The sequence below is a fragment of the Geotrypetes seraphini genome, chromosome 1 (assembly GCF_902459505.1).
Source record: "Geotrypetes seraphini chromosome 1, aGeoSer1.1, whole genome shotgun sequence".
Taxonomy (NCBI): Eukaryota; Metazoa; Chordata; class Amphibia; order Gymnophiona; family Dermophiidae; genus Geotrypetes; species Geotrypetes seraphini.
This window is the reverse complement of record NC_047084.1, coordinates 475,629,914-475,652,522: the sequence shown is the minus strand read 5'-3', so window position 1 is coordinate 475,652,522 and position 22,609 is coordinate 475,629,914. Positions and strand designations below refer to the sequence as shown.

Genomic DNA, 22,609 nt, shown 5'->3' with positions numbered 1-22,609 from the left:
GGGATTTATTATTTATGATATGATGTATTGATTGTAATTACAAATGTTATGTAATAATTAATTATATTATATGTGAATTAATTGCTGTAAGAATGGAAAATTAATAAATAAATAAAAAAAAAATATCCTGATTTTTTAATAGGCGAGCAGAGTGAAGAGTGATATATGGCACATGTTCTGTATCTCAGAAACTAGATTTGATAGGAGAAAACTGGTGTATTTTTGGAATCAGCAGAACCCAGAAAAAGGTCTAACATTTGAGGCACCAAAATGAGTGTTGGCCAGTGTAATTCCTCCTCCTGATTTGGGGAAAAGGCCAGTTTTTAGGTGACAGTTGAGCCACTAGGTTATTTTTACTATGGTTGTTGGGGTTGCTGCTTTAATCAGGTAAGGTGGGCAGGTGTCAAGGCTGCAGTATGCTTGGGAGTATTTTAGGAGAAACTGTTTTGCGTCTTTGAATGTAATCTCTTCAAAATCATTCCATGATCTGTCTGCTGGTATTTCCATACATTGTTTTGTTGCAGCGGATCTGGCTGGATTGGGGGTGGTGGTGGGGTAGCTGGTCTCATGTGCACTAAATCTGATTTAAAATAGTTGGTTAGTTCTGAGACTGTCAGAATAGAGGGGTTGTTGCCATTTGTGATCTTGTTTGTGTTGGTAAGGATATCTAATATTGAGAACAGTTTGTTGATTTTAAGATAATCTTCTGTGTTGATCAGTTTAGAGTAGTACTCTTTCTTCTTTTGCTTCAATAGTTATTTATATTCTAGAATTTTCTTGCCGCCACTTAGTCTTGTTTTCTGAGGATGGGTGCTTTTACCAATAAGCCCTTGAATCGAACCACTTCTCTGATGATCTTTGGATTCTTTTGCTGCATTTGAGTGGGTTTGTTCATTGATTGTTTTCCAATGGTACAGGAAGTCTTGGTCAGGGATGGGGAGGGATATTAATGAGTTATCTATTTCATTCCAGTATGATTCAGAGGTTATTTTGTTTCTATAATAAGAGGCTACTCAGGGGGATCGGTTTGGTTGTTGATATCTCTTTCCAGAATTTGGTGAATTTTAGGAGTAGGTGGTCCGACCAAGGTACTTTGGATAGGGAATTAAATTCTAGGTAGCTTGTGCTTTCTGCTGAAGTTGAAGAAGTGAGTGTATATCTAATTGGTGGCCTTTTTTGTGTGTGGGTTATTGAAACAAGGGTTTGAGGTCTAACTCATTTAAAAGGTCAAGGAATTTCAGGGTTTGAGAGTTTGAGGTTGAGTCTAAGTGGAGGTTGAGGTCTCCTATGATGAAAGTGGAATTATATTGTACTGTGGTTTGTGAGATGATGTCTGAGAACTGTGATTCAGCTTCTAGCCATTTTCCAGTAGGGATGTAAAATAGTATGCAGTAGATGGGGTGTTGGCAAGAGTCACTGTTTATTTCTACCATTAGTAGTTCTAGGAAGGTAAGAGTTATAGATTACATGATTTTGATATGAAAAGATGATTTGTGTAGTATTGCCAGGCCATCGCCCCTGCGACCAATTATCAATAGGTGGGTGATTTTATAGACTAGTGAGCACAGTAGTTGTAATCTGGGGTCATCTTGCATTGGTATCCATGTTTCGGTTAGGAATAGAAAGTCAGGTTGTAATTCATTGAGAAGATCATTTATAGTTTCAGTCATGTTGACCACTGATCTTACATTACCATATCCACATGGGATTGAGGTGAGTATGACTTCATTAGTGTAAGTGGTTGGGATTCTTATTAAGTTGTTTCAGTTTGGTTTAGTGATATGATTATGGCATATATGTTCTGTCATTTTGTTCTTTATAATAGTCTGTACCATTTTGCCTGGCAACTAAGTCAGACTTACTGGTCTCTAATTTCCCCAGCACTGTCTAAAATCTTATCTAGGTGACACCTCGCATCTGCCACCTTTGCACCAGGCAGGCAAGTGACAAAGTGATCCTCACAGCCACCAACCACCCAGCTATCTACATGCCTAATGACTGAATCTCCCACTATAACGGCCGCCTATCCCTTCCCTCCTGGGCAGAAGCTCCTGGAGACACATCCTTGGTGCAAGAGGACATTGCATCCCCTGGTGGATAGTTCTTGGCTACAGGATTACTTCCTACTTCATTAGGGTGATGCTCTCCTTTAAGAAGACCTCCATTCTCTTTTTAACCTTGAAAGTAAGAAATATTTGGGATGCCTCCATAAGGCCAGTCCATAACTTACTGAGCAGTTCACAAGTTAGAATGGTGTTTGTTTGTTTTTTTGCTTTATACATTAGCTTCCCTTATAATAAAAATGGGTTGGATTTGTCATTATTCTTGCAGGAAGTGATATCATTAGTCTATGTCTGTGTCCTAGTGTCAGCTCTGAGAGAATCAGCTTGGGCTCTGCATGCTCCTGGTGGGTTTTGTCATGGGAGGGCACATGCCTTATGCTGTGTACGGCACCTTGTTAGGATCCAGCTTCCGCTTGTCTACTGGGGCAGAGTCCTTAATCACCTCCACGGTGTCCTCGCCAAAACACTGACCATAGAATCCCTGCAGAGGAAGCAAAGAAAGTCAGTATTCTTACAATAATACACTGGAAAGGGAAAAGAGAAAAGGGCTTCTCTTGTTTTAGAGGAGTCAGAACAAGTTCTTTCTGGGGAAAGGAAAGGGGAAAGTAGACTTTTAATTCAGCAGAGCCTACATCATAGCCAGAAAAAAAAAAACAAGACAATTGGGGTTCAATTCTATAAAGGTCACCAAAATTTGGGTGCTAAAATGCAAGGCGCTAAGGAGGAAGTCTATAACACCATCTGGGGCCCAAATTCTGTTATAGAATAGAGCATAAGTCGACAAAGGTGTGCTACTATGTAGGCCATAAGGCAAGTGTAAACGTTGGCTTATTAACAATGCATTTAAGTGAGTAGCTTACAGTATTTTATGAGGGGCCTGCCAATGCTCCACACATTGTATGCCCCCCTTGCAGTTGGTGCTATATGGGTTGTGCACTAAGCTTGTAAAACACCGCTTAGCGCCCAACCAGCACTTACACTTGTGAATGTTACATTCATGCATAGAAGTGCTAGTACAGTGTTCTTCAATGCAAGGCCCAGGGACCAATGGCGGCCCTCCCAAAACCTCTGGGGTGGCCCCCATTGTATTTCTAGGAATTTTTTTTTCTGCTACTCTGCATCTCTATCCAGGCTCAAGACAGAAAGAGGGAAGTGAATGGAACCATCATGATGGTGTGGGAGAGCCACATGTTTGAGAACAAGGCATTTCTCAAAAGACAAAAGAGAACACGTTTAGAAATTATCTCAAACTTGAGGATACCCCCACAGTGAAATCTGAAGGTGGACTGGGTGGGAAGGATATCAATGACATATATTAGTTAACGGTGTCGTGGTCCCACAAGGGAAGATATTTGGTGGATGTCCTTCAATTCATTAGATTCCAGACTGGCCCCTGCTTAAAAATTAATGAAGACCACTATGCTAGTATTCTATAATCTTTTTTTTTTTAATCTTTATTCATTTTTAGTGTATCAAGAAATAAAATTTGAACTTAAAAACATCACTTGATATTCTATTACAATCAACTTAAATTAATGAAATTATAACCCCCTCCCTCCTATCCCTCCCATATCATATGCATTCACATATATTATACAATATAATCTTTCCTATTAATCCAAACATTTAATAAAGAATCAGAAACCTCCCCATCCCTATCCCATTTCAATTGTATTATTAAGGGAAAATGTTAACTACTCATTACAATAATCTGTTAATGGTCCCCAAACATCTCAAAATTTACTAAAATATCCTTTCTGTGTGGCTAATGTTCTTTCCATTTTATATAGATGACAAAGAATTCCACCAAAAACTGTAATTTAATCTGCTCCAATTTTTCCAATTAAATGTAATCTGTTGAATGGCAATTCCTGTCATAAGTAAAAGCTTATTGTTTTTTGAAGAAATCTAACTCTTCACTCTCATTGACATGCCAAATAAAATAGTATCATATGTTAAAGCCACCGGATTTTCTAATAACCTATTTATTTGGCCCCATATTGATTTCCAAAAAGCCAAAATAAATGGACAATAGAATAATAGATGATCTAAAGTCCCAGGTTCAAGATGACAAACGCCAACATCTACGTGTCAGAAGTTGATCCTGGCGAAACAACTTCGGGCACCCATGATTTCCATACCTCGGGTGGAGGATCCTCTTAGTCGGTTGGTTATGGACATAGTGGGACCCTTGGAGAAGACACCTAGAGGACATAGTTTCATCTTAGTAATAGTGAATGTGGTCACAAGATTTCCATGGGCATTTCCTCTAAGGAAGACCTCTGCCCAAGCCATTATGAAGGAGCTCATGGGTATGTTTTGCACGGTAGGATTTCCATGGGAAGTGCTTACAGACCAGGGTAGCAACTTCATGTCTAAGGAGATGCAGGACTACTGAAGAGGCTTTGGGGATCGTCACATCTGAACCTCGGCATACCACCTGCAGGCAAACGGGTTGATGGAACGTTTCAACCAGACCCTTAAACAAATACTCAAGAAGGGACTGGATGGGAACATGATTTATTGGGACCTAATCATACCTTTTGTTCTCCTCGCTACCCGGGAGAAGGTCCAAGATTCCTTAGGGATAAGTCCCTTTGAGATGCTGTTTGGAAGAAACCCTAGAGGAATTCTGGACGTATTAAGGGAAGGTTGGAGCCCTCTGGAGGATCAGGATGTTAATGTAGTTTCCACCTGATACAGCTAAAACAGAGATTGGCCCGGGTTGCTCAAGTGGGTAAGGTCAATTTGTAGTGGAGTCAGAGGAGACAAAAAGCCTATTACAACCGGCGGTCTTGGGAGAGACACCTACAGGTTGGGGATAGAGTACTAATTTTGGTACCCACTGACCCACATAAATTCCTGGTGCAATGGAGGGGCCCGGCCGTAATAGTTAAAAAGTTAAATGAGGTAGACTACCAGGTTAAGGATGAGAGGGATTGGGAGCAAACATACCATATTAACCTGCTTAAGCCATGGAAGGATAGGGATAGGGAAACATTAGCCCTGATAGCCCAACAAAGCCAGGAGAAGGACTTTGGGTCGCAGGTAACAGACCTCTCTCAGAAAGAAGGGGTCAATATAGGTACAGAACTCTCTGACGCTCAGGTGCAGCAGGTGGGGACATTGATTAAAAATTTTGAAGACGTGTTCTCCGTGACCCCAGGACGCATAGAAGTGGTGTCTCATGATATCATTACCACACCAGGTAGGATAGTGCGCGTCAAGCCATATAGGTTATTGGAGGAGAAAAAGAAGCTGGTTCAAGACCTAGTGGACAAAATGATAGCCCTGGGAGTAATTGAGCCCTCACTCAGTCCATGGCAGATGGGTCCCCTATATTCTGTATAGACTTCCGCTAACTTAATGAGATCTCTCAATTTGACGTTTTCCCTATGCCACAAGTAGATGAACTATTAGACTGTCTAGGACAGGCCCAGTACTTATTCACCTTGGACTTAAGAAAAGGATACTGGCAGATACCCTTAATGCCAGCCGCTAGATCCAAAACAGCCTTCAGTACTCCTGCTGGTCTATTTCAATTTAGGCGTATGCCTTTTGGACTCCATGGCGCTGCTGCAACTTGTCAAAGACTAGTCAATGAGGTACTGCGGAACCACCATTCATACGCGGAGGAATACCTCAATGACATAGTCATTCATTCGAATAGTTGGACCCAGCACTTAAGAGCACGTTGCAGTGGTCCTGGAGTCATTAAGTGAGGCTGGCTTAACAGTGAATCCCAAGAAATGTTTTCTAGGACAGAGGGAGGTAAGGTACTTGGGCTATGTAGTGGGCCGAGGGCAGGTGAAACCACTGGTGGACAAGGTCCAATGTATTAAGGCCTATCCCTTACCTGTCACAAAGAAGCAATGAGAGGGTTCTTGGGGTTGATTGGATATTACAGAAGGTTTATTCCCCAATTTGCTACTAGAGCGGCTCCGCTCACTAATATGTTGAAGAAAGATAAACCAGACACCTTACACTGGGAAATGCTAGGTCAGGAGGCCTTAGAGGATCTGAAAGACTGTCTTTGTTCAGAATTGGTTCTAAGGGCCGTAGATTTTTCTAAACCCATGATCCTACAGACAAGTGGATTAGGGGCTATCCTTAGTCAGGAGGTGCAGGGAGTACAACACCCGGTACTGTATCTCAGTCGCAAACTCCATGATAATGAACGAAGGTACGCTACGGTGGAATTAGAGTGCCTAGCCGCTAAGTGGGCGATGCAGACCTTGGTTCACTATTTGGAGGGCCGAGAATTCACATTGGTAACTGATCATGTGGCCCTCAAATGGTTAAATAACATGAGAAATAACAACGCTAGGCTTACCCGATGGTACCTTGTCCTCCAAACATTTAGATTTAATGTAGTGCACAGGCCAGGACATCTAAGCACTAATGTGGATAGACTTTCCCGTTTACAGGAGGATCCGGAGGAAGGTAGACCATGCCCGGGTGATCATGGTTTAAGGGGGAGGGTATGTCACAAACTCGATCCCAGTTCCAGCCTTGTGCCAATGAAAAACCTTAGAAACCGCCCAGTGAAATTAGTCAGGGCTGATCACTATGTGCCTGCAAGCCAGGAACAAGATCAGGAAGCGCAGGCTATGTTTGAGCAGGGTTTAGCCCATAGCCCTGTGAAAACAGGTTTTACCCCTTTAAATCCACTATCTTGGAAAGGGCTGGCCAAACAGGTTAGAAGGCAGTCTCAGCAAAAGAAAGCCCTTCCCCCGAGTAGGACTGGGCGTGGCATAGCAGCTCTGGAACATTTAGAAAGCTGGCTGTCCCGGAGAGGGAAGGAGGCCTGGGAAGTTCCCATGTGGAAGGAACCTCCACCAGCTCAGGAGACCACAGATGTGGAAATGATAAACCCAGAAGCAGAGGAACAAACACAGGAGAACCAGGTGTTGGAAGATATGTTAAGCAACATTGGTAATGTACTTTTGAGTGCTGTGAAAACCCTGAAGGTTGGGGCCACTCTGAGTTTAGGTTCTCTCTCTCTCTCTCTCCAGTACTTACATCATTTAGGCATACCCTGGATTAGGTTTGTGAACATAAAACATTTTGGTTAATTTTTAGGTCATTTGTGAATTCTTCCAGAGTTTCAAACATTTTTATAGTTCATTTTGTTAACAAAAATTTAAAATGCATTAAAACTTTTTGAAGTATATAAACAACTTTCTACACATCAATTCAAGATTAGTGTACATTAAATTGGTTTTGCACAAATTAATTTGAGGCACACAGAATAGGTGCTAATGAATGCACATCCCTGCTCTGGATGTCTCATTCCAACCAATCAATCTGATGATTAGATCCTATCACATTTTAGTAATGAATACGCATGGCTTCCCAGAAGCAGGATGCTGAAAGAAAGTCTTCACTGAATATTAAACATGACCTTCAAAATAAAATATAGAAAATTTTTTAGTTGGGCGAGAGTTTCAGGAATTACTCCACAGTAGTGCTGCCTGATTCGCTGATTCGAATTGATTCACTTTAAAAAAAAATGAACTCATCAATTCAGTGAGTCCTGATTCCTGACATACCCCCGGGCTTGGCAGAGGCAGCACAGTGAACAAGCTTCTCCTGGCCTGCCCCACTAGGGCCTTCCCTCTGTTGTGTCACTGATGACATCACTGATGATGCGGCAGAGGGAAGCCCTAGTGGGCAGGCTACAAGAAGCCTGTCCACTGCACTGATTGCCAAGCTGGTCTCCACCACCTCTGCTGCTACTTTAGGAGGCCCGGGGGGGGGGGGGGGTTAGTCGGTAGGTGCTGCACAGGAGAATAGGAGGGATGGTAAACTACTGTACAGGGGTATGGGAGGTAGGAATGAAAAGCTGCTGCACAGGGTGATAGGAAAGAGGAAAGCTGCTGCACATAAGGGGAGAGAGGATGAATTGGTGGAGCTGGGATGGAAGAAAGGAAGGGAGAGATGCAACAGAGGTAGAAAGGGGTGAGAGGGATATATCCTTCATATGGTGGAGGGAGACATGCATGGAGAAGAGAGAGGGAGAAATGGAGGGCAGGGAGAGATGGTGCATGGGAAGAAAGAAATGGTGCACATGATAATGGAGGGGAGGAAGGGAGAGATGCTGCAAGGAGGGGAATCCAGAGGTTTGACCCAGAAGGGGAGGAGAGAGAGAGATGATAGTCAGTGGGAAAGAAACAGAAATGTTGGATATGGCAGTGGAAGGGACGGTAAAGAGATGGATGGTGAGCACTGAGAAAGAAGAAAACATCAAATGGGCAAGAGGCCCTGGTGAGCGAATTAACAGAAGACAAATAGAAACCAGAGCCTGGGACCAACATGATTTGAATAATAAAATGACCAGACAACAAAAGGTAGAAAAAGCACAGTTACTTACTGTAACAGGTGTTACCTGGGGACAGCAGGCAGATATTCTCATATGCAGGTGACATCATTCATGGAGCCCCGGTACAGACATTGCTACTTTTTTAGAAACTTTGCAACTGCCCACACCGCCCATGCCTTCCCGCCTGACGCCAGCTCACAGTACATCAGTTCTGTAAGAAAGCTAAGAAGCCAACCAGGGGAGGTGGGAGGGATGTGAGAATATTACTTGCTGATCCCAGATAACAACTGTTACGGTAAGTAACTGTGCTTTATCCTAGAACAAGCAGGCAGCATATTCTCACATGTGGGACTCTCTAGCTGAATATAATGGGATAGAGGGAGAGGTGGTCATTAAGAAGAAAATAAGTTCTGTAATACTGCTTGGCTGACATAACCATCTCATCTGAAATAGGAATCCAGATAGTAGTGAGATGTGAATGTGTGAATTGAGGACCAAGTAGCTGCTTTGCAAATTTCATCAATGGTTGTGGAATGTAAGAAAGCCAATGAGGCTGCCATAGCTCAGACCTTGTGTGCTCTAATGTCTCCCTCAAGCTGCAGCCCAGCCTGAGCATAGCAGAAGGAAACAAAGGCCGCTAACCATGTGGAAATAGTTTTCATGGTTACAGGCCAGCCCAGTCTATTAGAATCAAAAGAGATGAACAGTTGAGGTGAAGTCCTGTGTGGCTTAGTCCATTGTACGTAGTAGGCCAAAGCATGCTTACAGTCCAGTGTATGAAGAGCTGTTTCTCAGGATGAGAATGAGGCTTTGGGAAGAAGACTGGAAGCACAATAGATTAAGGTGAAATTCTGGAACTACTTTTGGAAGGAATTTAGGATGGGTCCGGAGAACCACCTTATCATGATGAAATACTGTGTACAATGGGAACCACCTTATCATGATGAAATACTGTGTACAATGGATTGGAGACTAATGCTTGAAGTTCACTTACTCTACAAGCGGAAGTGACCAAGATCAAGATGACCACTTTCCAAGTGAGAAACTTAAGAGGAATAGATGCCAAAGGTTCAAATGGAAACTTCATAAAACTGGTGAGAACTACATTAAGACCCCAGACAACCGGAGGCAATTTGACTGGAGGTTTGGAGTTGAAAAGTCCCTTCATAAACTGGAAACAAGCGGATGAGTGGCCAGAGATTTATAGTTGACAGGAATATGAAAAGCACTAATAGCTCTGAGGCGAACTCTGACCAAAGTGGTTTTCAGTCCAGAACTGGATAAATGGAGTAGGTAGCCCAACACTGAAGAGCGAGATGAGGAGGAAGCATCTTGGTGATGGAGGATACACCACAAATTGAAGCAAGTCCACTTCTGTTGATAGCACTGCTGAGTAGAAGGTTTTTTTGAAGCAGCTATAATGTCTTGTACTGATTCAGAAAGATTGCGATCTGCTGGAGTAAGATCGAGAGGTACCATGCTGTCAGATGTAGAGATTGCAGGTTGGGATGCTTAGACTGTTGATTCTTAGCTTTAGATCTGTTTAAAAAGTTCCAGTTTTGCTCATGCTGAGTTTTGAGTAGCCGCCTCTATCCGGTAATCAAAGAGTTCTTCACCGAGACATGGGATGTTGGCTAAGTGATCTTGGAGATTAATTTCTGTGTCAGAAACTCACAGCCAAGCAAGACGCCGCATAGCCACAGACATGGCCGAAGCTCTGGATGTTAGCTCAAATGCATCAAATGCAGTCCTTGCCATATACTTTCTGGTTTGTAGGATATTGTGAACTGTGTTCTGAAAATCTTTAAGATGATCTTAGGGAAGATGTTGCTCAAATTCTGACAAGTGCCATGTCAGATGTTTAAGGTAAAAGGACATGTAGAAGTTATAATTTAGAACTTTGTTGGCAACATAGAATATTAATAAATTTATTCCTGGTCCTCCCCTCTTGTCCTGGTGGTGCTGGGGCATAAACCCTGGAGCTGTTGGACTTTTTAAGGGTTGATTCTACAAGCAAGGACTGGTGTTGGAGTTGTGGCTTATCAAAACCCGGACAGGATATTATTCTATAGAGGGAATCAATTTTTCTTGGAGTTATAATGACAGAAAAAGGAGTCTCCCAATTTTTGAAGAGGGTGATCCTGAGGAGATCATGTATGGGCAACCTCCTTAGGAGGTTCATTGAAATCTAAAGCATCTGTTAGTTTGGCTCTGGGTTCAATGTCAGCCTACAACTTGACAGGGAGAGCCTTTCCCAACTGTCTAATATATTTAATACAGGAAATCCTTCAGGTGGAGACCTTCTTCTAGGAGGAGATGGAGGGGATGGATACGGATCTGAAAGAAGATCATAAGATTCAGGAGCTGATAAAGCAGGTTCACATTCTGAATCAGAGTGGCCACGAGAAAGATCAGTCATAAGGTTCAGATGACCTATGGGAATGGCAAAAAGAACTTCCTCGATGTCGGTACCGATCCGGTGAAGATGATGAAGAGGACCGGTGTGAAGATCTTCTATACCTGGAAGCATAGGAGTGAGATTGATGATGTTTCAATTAAGAACTTTGATGTTTTGATGAAGAGTGTCGAACCTCGGTGCTTCAATAGTTATCTTTGAGATTTCAATGCAGATTGACGATGCCTTGAAGCGGAGGAACGGTGCCTCGATGGAGAGTGTCATTGTCCACTGGAGGAGTGCTGATAGGAAGAAGAGCAGCATGCCAGTGTAGACCTTGAATCGGTATCCTGAGGCCTCGAAATGCTATGCTTAGGCTGGGCTGATACCAAGGGAGTCAATGCAAGTACTGGTGTCAAGTGCAATTTGAATATATCACCAATCTCCCTCCAGAAAAACTCATTGAGTTGTTCCTTGAAAATGCACCAGTACACCTTTGGTCAATACTGGTACCATCGGTACAGCAGGGTGTTGAAGGGTGGGTGACCTCAAAGAGGATGCATGCTCTAAAGGAGACACAGCTTGCACTGAAGGAGAGCATTGACATCGATGCTTGGCCTGCATCGAGCGACTCAATGCTGCAGAGGCCTGCAATGCTTGCTGGGAAGAGTATGGCTTCTGAGCAGGCTTCCCCGAAGCTGGAATAACTTCCGATGTCAGTGTTGCCAGTACTGAAAGCTCGGAACGATCCGCAGAGTCTATGGCCGAGCCAAAGATCTCGTTTGATGCGTTGAGCTTTCAACAAGCATTTCTGCAGTGTGGAACAATGCATACAGGAGTCTACCTGATGTTCAGGGTCCAAACACTGCAAATACCAACTATGCGGGTCAGTGATGGAAATAGGGCACTGACACAGACAGCACTTCTTAAACCCACTCAATGGTTTCAACGTGGACAGGAAAATGTCAGCGGCGAGGTTAAACTCAAACTCAATTTTGGTGACAGAAAAATAAAAGCCTGCTGAGGTAGAAAAACAAGAGGGCCAAAGGCTAACATCATTCCACTCCACAAGAAAGGCTCCAAGATGGAGACAGCAAACTACAGACCGGTGAGTCTCACATCAATAGTGTGCAAACTAATGGAAACTCTAATCAAACGCCAATTGGATACGATCCTGAACGAGGAGAATCTATGGGATCCCCGTCAACATGGATTTACTAAGGGGAGATCCTGCCAATCCAACTTGATCAACTTCTTTGACTGGGTGACGAGGAAGCTGGATGTTGGGGAGTCCCTGGACATCGTATACCTGGACTTCAGTAAAGCATTCGATAGCGTATCACACTGCAGGTTGCTGAGCAAGATGAGTTCTATAGGATTGGGCGACACATTGATGAAATGGGTTGGGAACTGGCTTGGAGGTAGGCTTCAGAGGGTAGTGGTGAACGGCACCCCCTCCGAAATGACGGAGGTAATCAGTGGAGTGCCGCAGGCTCCGTCCTGGGCCCGATCCTATTCAATATCTTTATAAGAGACTTGGCAGAAGGGCTGTGAGGTAAAATAACATTATTCGCTGATGACGCCAAACTAAGCAATATAGTGGGCAAAAGCACAACAGACATAAATTCAATGTCCGACAACAGGATGTAATGTAATGTAATTTATTTCTTATATACCGCTACATCCGTTAGGTTCTAAGCGGTTTACAGAAAATATACATTAAGATTAGAAATAAGAAAGGTACTTGAAAAATTCCCTTACTGTCCCGAAGGCTCACAATCTAACTAAAGTACCTGGAGGGTAATAGAGAAGTGAAAAGTAGAGTTAGAGGAAAAATAAATAAAAATAAAATAAACATTTTAACAAGACAGCATTGATCTAAATACTTTGGAAGGTAGAAGAGAGGAGAGAAAGGAATAGAAGCAGAAGGGGGAGCCGTTGAACAGTAGAATTCTGGAGAAATTTAAATGATAGAAATAGAACAAAACAAAGACAAAAGGCAAAACAATAGATAAGATTAAAGATAAATCATAAGCTGGAAAGAAAAATAAAATAAAACTTTGTCTTCAATCCACGGTTTCAGCGTCAGTGATGAAGTGGAGCAAGTAAGTTTAGGAGGAGCGATTGACGTTTCCAGAAAGGGCTTCTTCAGGGAAGAGACTTGGCAGACAGTCCCAGGATGCCTATGTCTCCTCCCCTGCGATGTTCTCCCATCCATGCATTCCCTCCCAGACACACTGCCCGTGCCCCAGCCGCTCCAAGGAGGCTGCCCCAGATGAGGCCCACGGTGAATGCAGGATTCTCTCCTCTGCGGGAAAGCCGCCCGGAGCCGACAGTCGATCTTCTTAGCGGATTGCATGGGGGGAAGAGTTCACACTCTTGGTAGGATCGGGTCTGTGTGCTCTCGGTGGTTGTGGCTGGTCTCGTTGCTGCTTAGGTGTAAAAGCAGTTGATCTCCACTGCTGCTGATATTTAAAAGCAGGCAGATTGATCTCTCCAATGGACTGCAGGGGGAGGAGTTCACACTCCTGGCAGGATCGGGTCTGTGGGCTCTTGGTGGTTGTGGTAGGTCTCGCTGCTGCTTGTATGTAAAAGCAGTTGTTTTTCTACTGCTGCTGATATTTAAAGCAGGTAGATTGATCTCTTAAACGGGATATAGGGGGAGGAGCTCACATGCCTGGTTGGATCGGGGCAAGGGCTCCTATTATAGGCAGCTGGTCTTGCTGCTACTTAGGTGTTAAAGCAGTTGATCTTCCTAGCGGACTGCAGGAGGTGTGGAGCTCACACTCCTGTCATGATCTGGTCTATGGGCTCTTGGTAGTTGCGGTTGGTCCCAATGCTTCTTAGGTGTAAAAGCAGTTGTTCTCCCACTGCTGCTGATATTTAAAAGCAGGTAGATTGATCTATCCAATGGAATGCTGGGGGAAGATCTTATATGTCTGGCTGGATCGTGGCAAAGGGTTCCCGGTAGTGGCGGCTGGTCCTATTGCTGCTTAGGTGTAAAAACAGTTGATCTTCTTATCGAATTGTAGGGGGGGCGGATCTCACATTCCTGGCAGGTTTGGGTCTGTGGGTTCTTGGTGGTTGCGGATGGACCCGCTGCTGCTTAGGTGTAAAAGCAGTTGTTTTCCCAATGCTGCTGATATTTAAAAGCAATTTGAAATATAAACAAGAGAGACTGACTCTATTATGTTAGCACAACCCAAGAGCAGGACCTGCTATGCAAAAATATGGCTCAGAAAAATGTAACTCTAAAGAGGGAGAAGCAACCCCCTCTTAAGACAAGAGTTTTATCTTTTAATCATTGCTTAATAAATGCAAAGACAAGTCCCACTTAAGGGTGTGAGTTGTAAAAAACTGGATGAATATCTTAATGTGTATATTCAAAAAACTTCTGAATAATTTCAAATCTTGCATTCGGGTTGACACTAGACACTTTTGCAATCAAAAAGGTTGAAAAAATAAAGGTACTTATCAGGGTCCCGACGCGGCCCCGTTTCAGTATCTGCCTCAGGAGACCCCGTCTGGTAACTGCTAGAAAGGGTAACAACCATGAAAAAATTCCAAAAAGTGTCGTTCTAGAAATGAAACATCTCTGTGCAACGTTGCACAGAGATGTTTCATTTCTAGAACGACACTTTTTGGAATTTTTTCATGGTTGTTACCCTTTCTAGCAGTTACCAGACGGGGTCTCCTGAGGCAGATACTGAAACGGGGCCGCGTCGGGACCCTGATAAGTACCTTTATTTTTTCAACCTTTTTGATTGCAAAAGTGTCTAGTGTCAACCCGAATGCAAGATTTGAAATTATTCAGAAGTTTTTTGAATATACACATTAAGATATTCATCCAGTTTTTTACAACTCACACCCTTAAGTGGGACTTGTCTTTGCATTTATTAAGCAATGATTAAAAGATAAAACTCTTGTCTTAAGAGGGGGTTGCTTCTCCCTCTTTAGAGTTACATTTTTCTGAGCCATATTTTTGCATAGCAGGTCCTGCTCTTGGGTTGTGCTAACATAATAGAGTCAGTCTCTCTTGTTTATATTTCAAATTGTTTTTCTGACTCCTTAGTTACTTTGTCCCTGCTACAGTGGAAAGATATTTAAAAGCAGGCAGATTGATCTCTCCAACAAATTGTATGGTGAAGAGCATACACGTCTGGCTGGATTGGGACAAAAGCTCTCGATAGTGGCGGCTGGTCTTGGTGCTGCTTAGGTGTAAAAGCAGTTGATCTCCTACTTCTGATAATATTTAAAAGCAAGCATATTGATTTTTCCAACGGAATGCTGGGGGAAGAACTTACTTGTTTGGCTGGATCAGGGCAAAGGGCTCTCGGTAGTGGTGGCTGGTCCTGTTGCTGCTTAGGTGTAAAAAACAGTTGATCTTCCTAGTGGACTGCAGGGGGAGGTGGAGCTCACACTCCTACACGACCTACTCCTACTGGAGCGCTGGTCTAGGTCCTGGCAACTCAGCTTCAATGCCAAAAAATGCAGTCATGCACATGGGCAGCCAAAATCCATGCAAGACTTACACCCTTAATGGCGAGATCCTAACAAGAACTGAAGCAGAACGAGATTTAGGGGTGATCGTCAGTGGGAACATGAAGACTGCCAATCAAGTGGAGCAAGCTTTATCCAAGGCAAGGCAAATCATAGGAGGACGCAGGAGTTTCGTCAGCCGTAAGCCTGAAGTCATTATGCCATTGTATAGATCCATGGTGAGGCCCCACCTGGAATACTGTGTGCAATATTCTCGAGGCCGCATTACCGTAAGGATGTGCTGAGACTGGAGTCGGTACAGAGAATGGCCACCCGGATGGTCTTGGGACTCAAGGATCTCCCATACGAGGAATGGCTGGATATGTTGCAGCTGTACTCACTCGAGGAACGCAGAGAGAGGGGTGACATGATCGAGACATTCAAGTATCTCACGGGCCGCATCGAGGTGGAAGAAGATATCTTCTTTTTCAAGGGGGCATCCGTGGAAAATCAGGGGCGGGAAACTGCACGGGGACACCAGGAAATTCTTTTTCACTGAAAGGGTGGTTGATCGCTGGAATAGTCTTCCACTTCAGGTTATTGAGGACAGCAACATGCCTGATTTTAAGGCCAAATGGGATAGACACGTGGGATCTATTCACAGAGAAAGGTAGGGGAGGGTCATTGGGGTGGAATGACTAGATGGGCCGTGGCCCTTATCTGCCGTCTATTTCTATGTTTCTATGTTTAAAGGCCCCTTTCGTACAAAACGAGGAAAAAGAACACCAAAATTATTATTAGAATTTTTTTAAAACCGAATATAAAATAAGATAGAATGAAAATAACTTGTCAAAAGCCAAGGAAAAAGAGACATTGATAGGAAGGCAACAATTGCACTGGACAGAGTCCATAAAAAAGCACTTTTTCGCTCCATGGAAAACAAAGAACTGATGTACCGTCAGCTGGCATTGGGTGGGAAGGCACTTGTACATGCGTGGTGCGGGCAGTCACAAAATTTCTAAAAACTTAAAGTGGCAATACACTTTTATCACTGTACATACTGGGCTCTGTGGATGACGTCACCCACATGTGAGAATATGCTGCCTGCTTTTCCTAGAATAATTTTATTTTCTATTTTGTCATTATAATATGTCAGATTTGAAATGTGTATCCTGCCAGAGTTGGTGTTAGACAGCGAGCATGAGCTAGGACCTAACAGAAAGGAAAAGTCTTTTTTATTTTGTTTATACCATAGATCCGGCATGGGGCTGGGGTGGGTGTAAAGGCTACAAAATCAATCCAATCAATACTGGTAATTGCTGTTGTGTGGTTTGTAATAATATCTAATTCAAACTTGCAGTGATCCTGCCATCATAATTACCTCCAGTCTGTGAGAAATTTCAGGCAGTTTGGTGATTGCTGGCTCTTTATAAACATACTCCTGCTCATCTAAATCTCCAAATTTGGATCCATAGAATCCTACCCGAAAATAAGTTCCAAACATTCGCTTGTGACCCTGAAGGATAAGAAGAACAAGTGTTGAGTTAATTTTCTAGTGGGTAAATTAACTTGTATGCTGTGATCCCACAAACTCTTTCATGGAATGGAGAGTGTGGTAATCTCTCTCTGATTCAGTTTTGAATCTCTGGGATGGAGCTGATTGAAGCTCCTGCAACATCTACTCAACACTGAGAAGAACATTTCTTCAAGCATGAAAAGCTGCAGGTAATTATGGGTTATCAATATTTCTAAACAATATGTCTATCTGTATAGATATATCGATTCTGTATTGTGTTGTACTGGATCCATTCTATTAAGGTTTTGTTATCCAAACAGTACATATGAACCCTAATACTGGCTTTAGTAAAATCATATATGTATAGATGACTGTAATGCTCTCTAATATGGCCCCTTTCATCTTTATGTTTAAATATCTTTATTGTTTGAAAACAAGCAAAAAAACAAAACATGGTTCAAATGTTACAATAGCATAATATCAAATGTAGTGCATATAATCAATCATACAAACCCCTTCCCCCACCAATATCCAACCCATATCCCCAATATAACTAATATCTTCCCAGCCTCAAACTACCAGGCCCAGAGAAGTCCATTAATCCATTTCGTCTTTTTTTTATTTTTTGAAAATTCTTTAATAATTTTTACACTTGATGAAAGATGAAAAAATGAATAAACAATTGAAAATGAATACATCACTTGAATTACTATCAATTATAGCGTTGAATAAAATTTAATCCCTCCCCTCCCTTCCAACTAGATTTCAATCAAAAATATCATATAAAGATTTGTTCCCTTTTTTAAAAAACTAAACATTTAATAAAATTCAACCCCTCCTCCCATCCCTTCATTCACAATTGTACTTATAGAGTAAGAATGGCATCTATTCATTACAATATTTAGTTAATGGCCCTCATAACTCTTTAAATTTATTATAACTCCCCTTTTGTATAGCTATTGTTCTCTCCATTTTATAAATGTGACATAACGAGTTCTACCAGAAATTATAATTTAGTCTGTTCCAGTTTTTCCAATTAGTTGTGATCTGTTGTATGGCGACTACTGTCATTATCAATAAAAGCTTATTGTTGTTTGATGATATTTGGCTCTTTGATCTCATTAATGTACCAAATAAAATTGTATCGTATGATAATGCTACGTGGTTATTTTATTGTCCCTGTATAATGATCTTTTGGAAATCAATTTGGTCTCAAATTAATTGTCTATTAGAATCCATTTTGTCTTTAATATAAATCATTCAATCTACCTCTGTTAAACTTCTGCATAATTCCCAGCAGATTGATCTGGTTACACATTGCTAATATTCAAGCATAGGTTTCCTATTTCTGCATGCCTCAAATGTAAGATACTTACGGTACACTTGTATTTACATGACTACCTCCTTTTGTCCCAGATTACCCTTCCAAACTATTAAAACTGTACTCTGCCCTCATACTCACTAAGTTCTTCACAAATTGCCCCCTCATCCTTACATCACCCCACTCCCCTTTTATGTCTCCATCTTGAAATCTCACGGGACATGCCCTCCTCATACCTTAGTCTACATCTATGGAACAATCTCTGGAATCCTGGATAAAAAGTTCATTTCCCAAATTCAAAAAACAAGTTAAGGCCTGATTTTTCCAACTAATGTATGGTGAACAAAACTGATCTATCTCTGCTTGTTTAGTCAGTTCTAGTTACCGTGCTTTCTTCTACTTGTTCTGTTTTATTTATCTCATCTTCCTCTTCTACCATTCATTTCCTACATTTTTTCCTTTCAGTTTAAATTGTAAATATCCAATTTCTGTGATATATAAATAAATAAAACTACTGGAGTAGTATGGCAATATGCGCATATAATTTAAGTGTGACTATTTACACCAGCCATAGAGATGGAATAAATGTTTCTACCTAGATTGCTTTAAAAACACACATAAATCAGTATTCTATAATTTACGTGCATGACCACAGTCTTTGGCAAAGGGGATCCCCCTCTGGATCAATTCCTGGCTTACCCTAATAACAGATGCCAGTTTGTTCGGTTGAGAGGCTCATTGCAATGGTCACCCAGTCCAAGGCCAATGAACACTATTTCAACGGAAGTGGTCTATCAACAAAGTGGAACCCCAAGCAATTTGGATGGTGCTGCTCCGACTGAAGTCTTTGACAAGGAGGTAGGAGCACCACGCTTTGATAGGCAAATGCATTGTCCTGTTGGGCAGAAAAACACCTGCAGGCGATCTCGTCTGTGCACATGGCGGAAGTGGATAATTTTCAAGTAGATTACCTCAGCAGGCAGACATCAGATCCAGCCTTCCAGGCCATGGTGACCAGATGGGTGTCAACTGATGTTTGACCTCATGGCAACTGCAAAAACATAGCCAGGTTCTGAAGGGTGAACTGAGGCTGCAGCCTCCGATTCAAAAACCATTTCCATCCTGGACTCTTAATATAATCTTACAGGGACTCAGCAGAACTCCCCCATCCCCCTCCCTGTATATGCCACTACAGGAAGCTTCCTTTATGGATCTGATGATTAAAGCAGTTTTCTTGGTGGTGATTACTTCTGCCAGGAGAGTTTCAGAATTGCAGGCACTGTCATGTAGTGAACTATTTCTCCAGATCACAGAAGCGTGAGTGATCTTGCATACAGTTCTCTTCTTTCTGCTAAAGGTCGTTTTGGCGTTCCATCTCAACCAAAAAGTTAGACTTCCAGCATTTCACCCCACAGGGTTCAATAAAAAAGACAAGGCCTTGAAGGATTTGGATGTCAGAATAGTGCTATTGCGTTACCTGGAGGTAACCAATGAGTTTTGCCTCTCAGACCATCTTTTCATTTTAACATCAGGCAAGATGAGGTAGACCCGCCTCCAAGGCTACCACCTCTAGATGGATTCATAGAGCTATATCCTCTGCCTACATCAGTTGGAGCAAACAACTGTCTGTCTCCTTAAAGGCACATTCGACAAGGGGAGTGGACTCCTCTTGGCGGAGACTCTGGAAGTTCCACCTGAGGAGATTTATAGATCAGCGACCTGGTCCTCCCTTCATACTTTCACCAAATTCTACAGGGTGGACATAGCAGCGTGAAAGGATGCTGCTTTTGGGTCCTCAGTGCTATGAGCAGGCTTCTCTATCCCAAATGAGAGTTTGGGGACTGCTTAGGTACATTCCTTTGGTTCAGCACACCGTTCCTATTACACTGGAAAAAGAAATTAGGTTCTTACCTTGATAATATCTTTTCTAATAGATAGGAATGGCATGCTAAATCCCTCCACCCAGCAATTATCTGATGCACTTGCTTTCTAACTTAAGCTTCATGGTCAGCTTCACAGTTAAGATTTTCCTTGTCAGACTAGGAGATTATGTATATACTTAAGAGGGAGAATCTTTGAGTTCTATAAATGTTCAAGCCATGTTCTTGTTTCAACTTCTATTTTTTCTGATGTTGATGTTCTATTTGCAATGCTGTTCATTCAGCGACTGTTTTCAATTAATCTGAGCAGATCAGACACATGGTTTCAGGGAATTTCCCATACCCCTCCTACAGGGCTGTCGCTGGCTTTGATATGAACTGAAGAGGGCAGCAGAAACCAGGGAGCAGGAGGAGAAGGAGCTGAAAAGCTGTATTGACATCTTCTACATAAAACTTGCATGGACAACCCTATGGTTCAGCATACCATTTCTATCTACTGGAAAAGATATTATCAAGGTAAGAACCTAATCTATTTTTAATACAATCGCAGAGCAGTGTACAGTCAAATTTCTAAATGTATAACAGAAAGGAATAACACCCAATTAAAAAATTAAGTCATACAACAATTAAAATATCTTTTCAAAAAGAAAAGAGAAGGAAAAGAGTTCAGAAAGGAATGCCACAAAATTATACTAAAGGACAGACCCTCCAAGAGAAAGGTTAATCCTAGAAAAGAGAAGAATGAGATTAAAAGATCATTGCATCTAACAAGTTAAACATAATTATGTTGTGGATACACAGGAGTCTGTACTTTAGCAAAACTGCAGAAGGGTATCACTTAAAGATCTTGAACTCCTCCCTTTCTGCAGTGGAGAACAGTTCCCTCCTCAGTTTTTTCTTTTGCATGCAAACTCAGAAAGAAGATATGTTTGGATCTGCATGACTTCGGTGCTCAGAGGTCTCCTTCTTGGGCTTACTCTGCTGGTGAAAGGACAAAGTCCCATGTGGGTAGTCTGCTGCTCCCAGGCCAATCTCATGGAGTACCAGTGGAGCTAGCCTACTTGATGTCCCTTCTGGGGCTTGGGATCCATTTTCCCTGAGAGTTTTCCTGCCTGCTCATTAAATCAGAAGCTTGAGCACAGACTGTGGGGCCCCTGTATAACAACCCTCTGGGTATCAGGGAGCTGGCTGCAAAGCTTCTTCCCCCTGACGTGACATATGGATTTCTGGTGGGAGACCATGTTCCTGGTTTTTTGCCTCCACTGGAGGACTTGTATTAACTACCTGAGGCAGAACTCATTTCCCTGCAATCAGACTGCTGAGAACTGACAGGCACCAGAAGTCACAGTGAGTACTGTACTTCCATTATTCCCTCTGGGGAGAATTAGGAGGGAGGGGAGGTGGTCTGAAAGTCAGATTCAAGAGTTTCTAGTTCCCCCACCTCCAAAACCCCTGAATTGCTATTTTTGGTTTTTTAGTTCAGCTCCAATGGGCCATTTTCTGGAGTCAGCCATCTTGGATTTTCAGAGATCACAGAGTTGGGTGTTTCTTTGCACACAGTTCCTTTCTTTCTTTTGAATGTAGTTTCTGCTTTCCATGTCAATCAGAAACTTCATCTGTCCACCTTTCAGCCTATGGGTTCTGCCGAACAGGACAGGCTTTTGCAGAAGCTGGATGTGCTCGGGGCCCGGCTCATCTACCTGGAGAGGACTAATGACGCCAGACTTTCTGATCCTCTTTTTGTGCTGACCAGTCACTCGAGCATGGTGATTGCTTCTTCCTACATTTCCTGTGGTAAACAGCCTCCTATTTCTCTTGTAGTGCATTCCACAAGAGGTGTAGCAACCTCCTGGGTGGAGTCCCAGGCTGTTTCGCCTAATGAAATCTGTAGAGCAGTTATTTGGGCTACTGTTCTCACCTTTGCTAAGTTCTACAGAGTGAATGTGACAACTTGAGAGGATGCCGCCTTTGGATCTGCAGTTCTGCAGGCAGGTTCACCTGGTCCTCCCTAGAAGTATGGTATTGCTTTGGTTTGTCAGCTAAAGTATGGACTCCTGTGTATATGCAACAGAACAGCAGATTAGGTTCTTACCTCGATAATCTGGGTTCTGTTAGGATACACAGGAGTCCGAACTGCCCTCCCTGTGCAGACTTTTGGTTTGTCTGATTTCTACCTCAGACATTGTCAGTATCCATCTCGGGACCTCTTTTACAGTTCCTAAGATTAAGCAGAGATGTTGTTACAGGAACAGAGGGTTTCCTATTCTCTTTCCCTTTGGGAGGGTCCTCTAGTCTCTAAGAGTTGCACTTAGCAGGTTGGCTCCTAGCTACTCATGTTCACTGTTTGCCTGTTGAATGTTTACTGATCATTGTTCTATTTCCTAAGTTTCAGAGCAGAGGAGAATGTTTGTTGCCCCTTTCCTTCTCTTTTCTTCTGTTTCAGTGGAGTTTGATTACTTTGGTACCAACTGAGGAGGGAGCTATTCTCCACTGCAGAAGGGGAGGAGTTCAAGATCTTAAAGTGATACCCTTCTGCAGTTTCACAGAAAGTGGGAATCAACAGCTAAAGTACGGACTCCTGTATTGTATATTGTATATGTAGGGTCTTATTTAAAAATTATTTTTTTTCCCAA

General features: G+C 42.5%; 1 protein-coding gene across 5 annotated transcripts in view; it reads right to left on the bottom strand.

Moving 5' to 3' along the window:
• The window catches only part of DOCK8 (dedicator of cytokinesis 8), a 414,444-nt gene that overhangs the window by 24,425 nt on the left and 367,410 nt on the right, over positions 1 to 22,609 (bottom strand). For all 5 annotated transcript variants that reach the window (XM_033924987.1, XM_033924968.1, XM_033924979.1 and 2 more), the window contains 2 exons: positions 16,641 to 16,775; positions 2,455 to 2,544 (listed from right to left, as the gene is read on the bottom strand). In XM_033924987.1, coding sequence (XP_033780878.1) covers positions 2,455 to 2,544; positions 16,641 to 16,775 — 225 coding nt within the window. The remainder of the gene's footprint in view (positions 1 to 2,454; positions 2,545 to 16,640; positions 16,776 to 22,609) is intronic.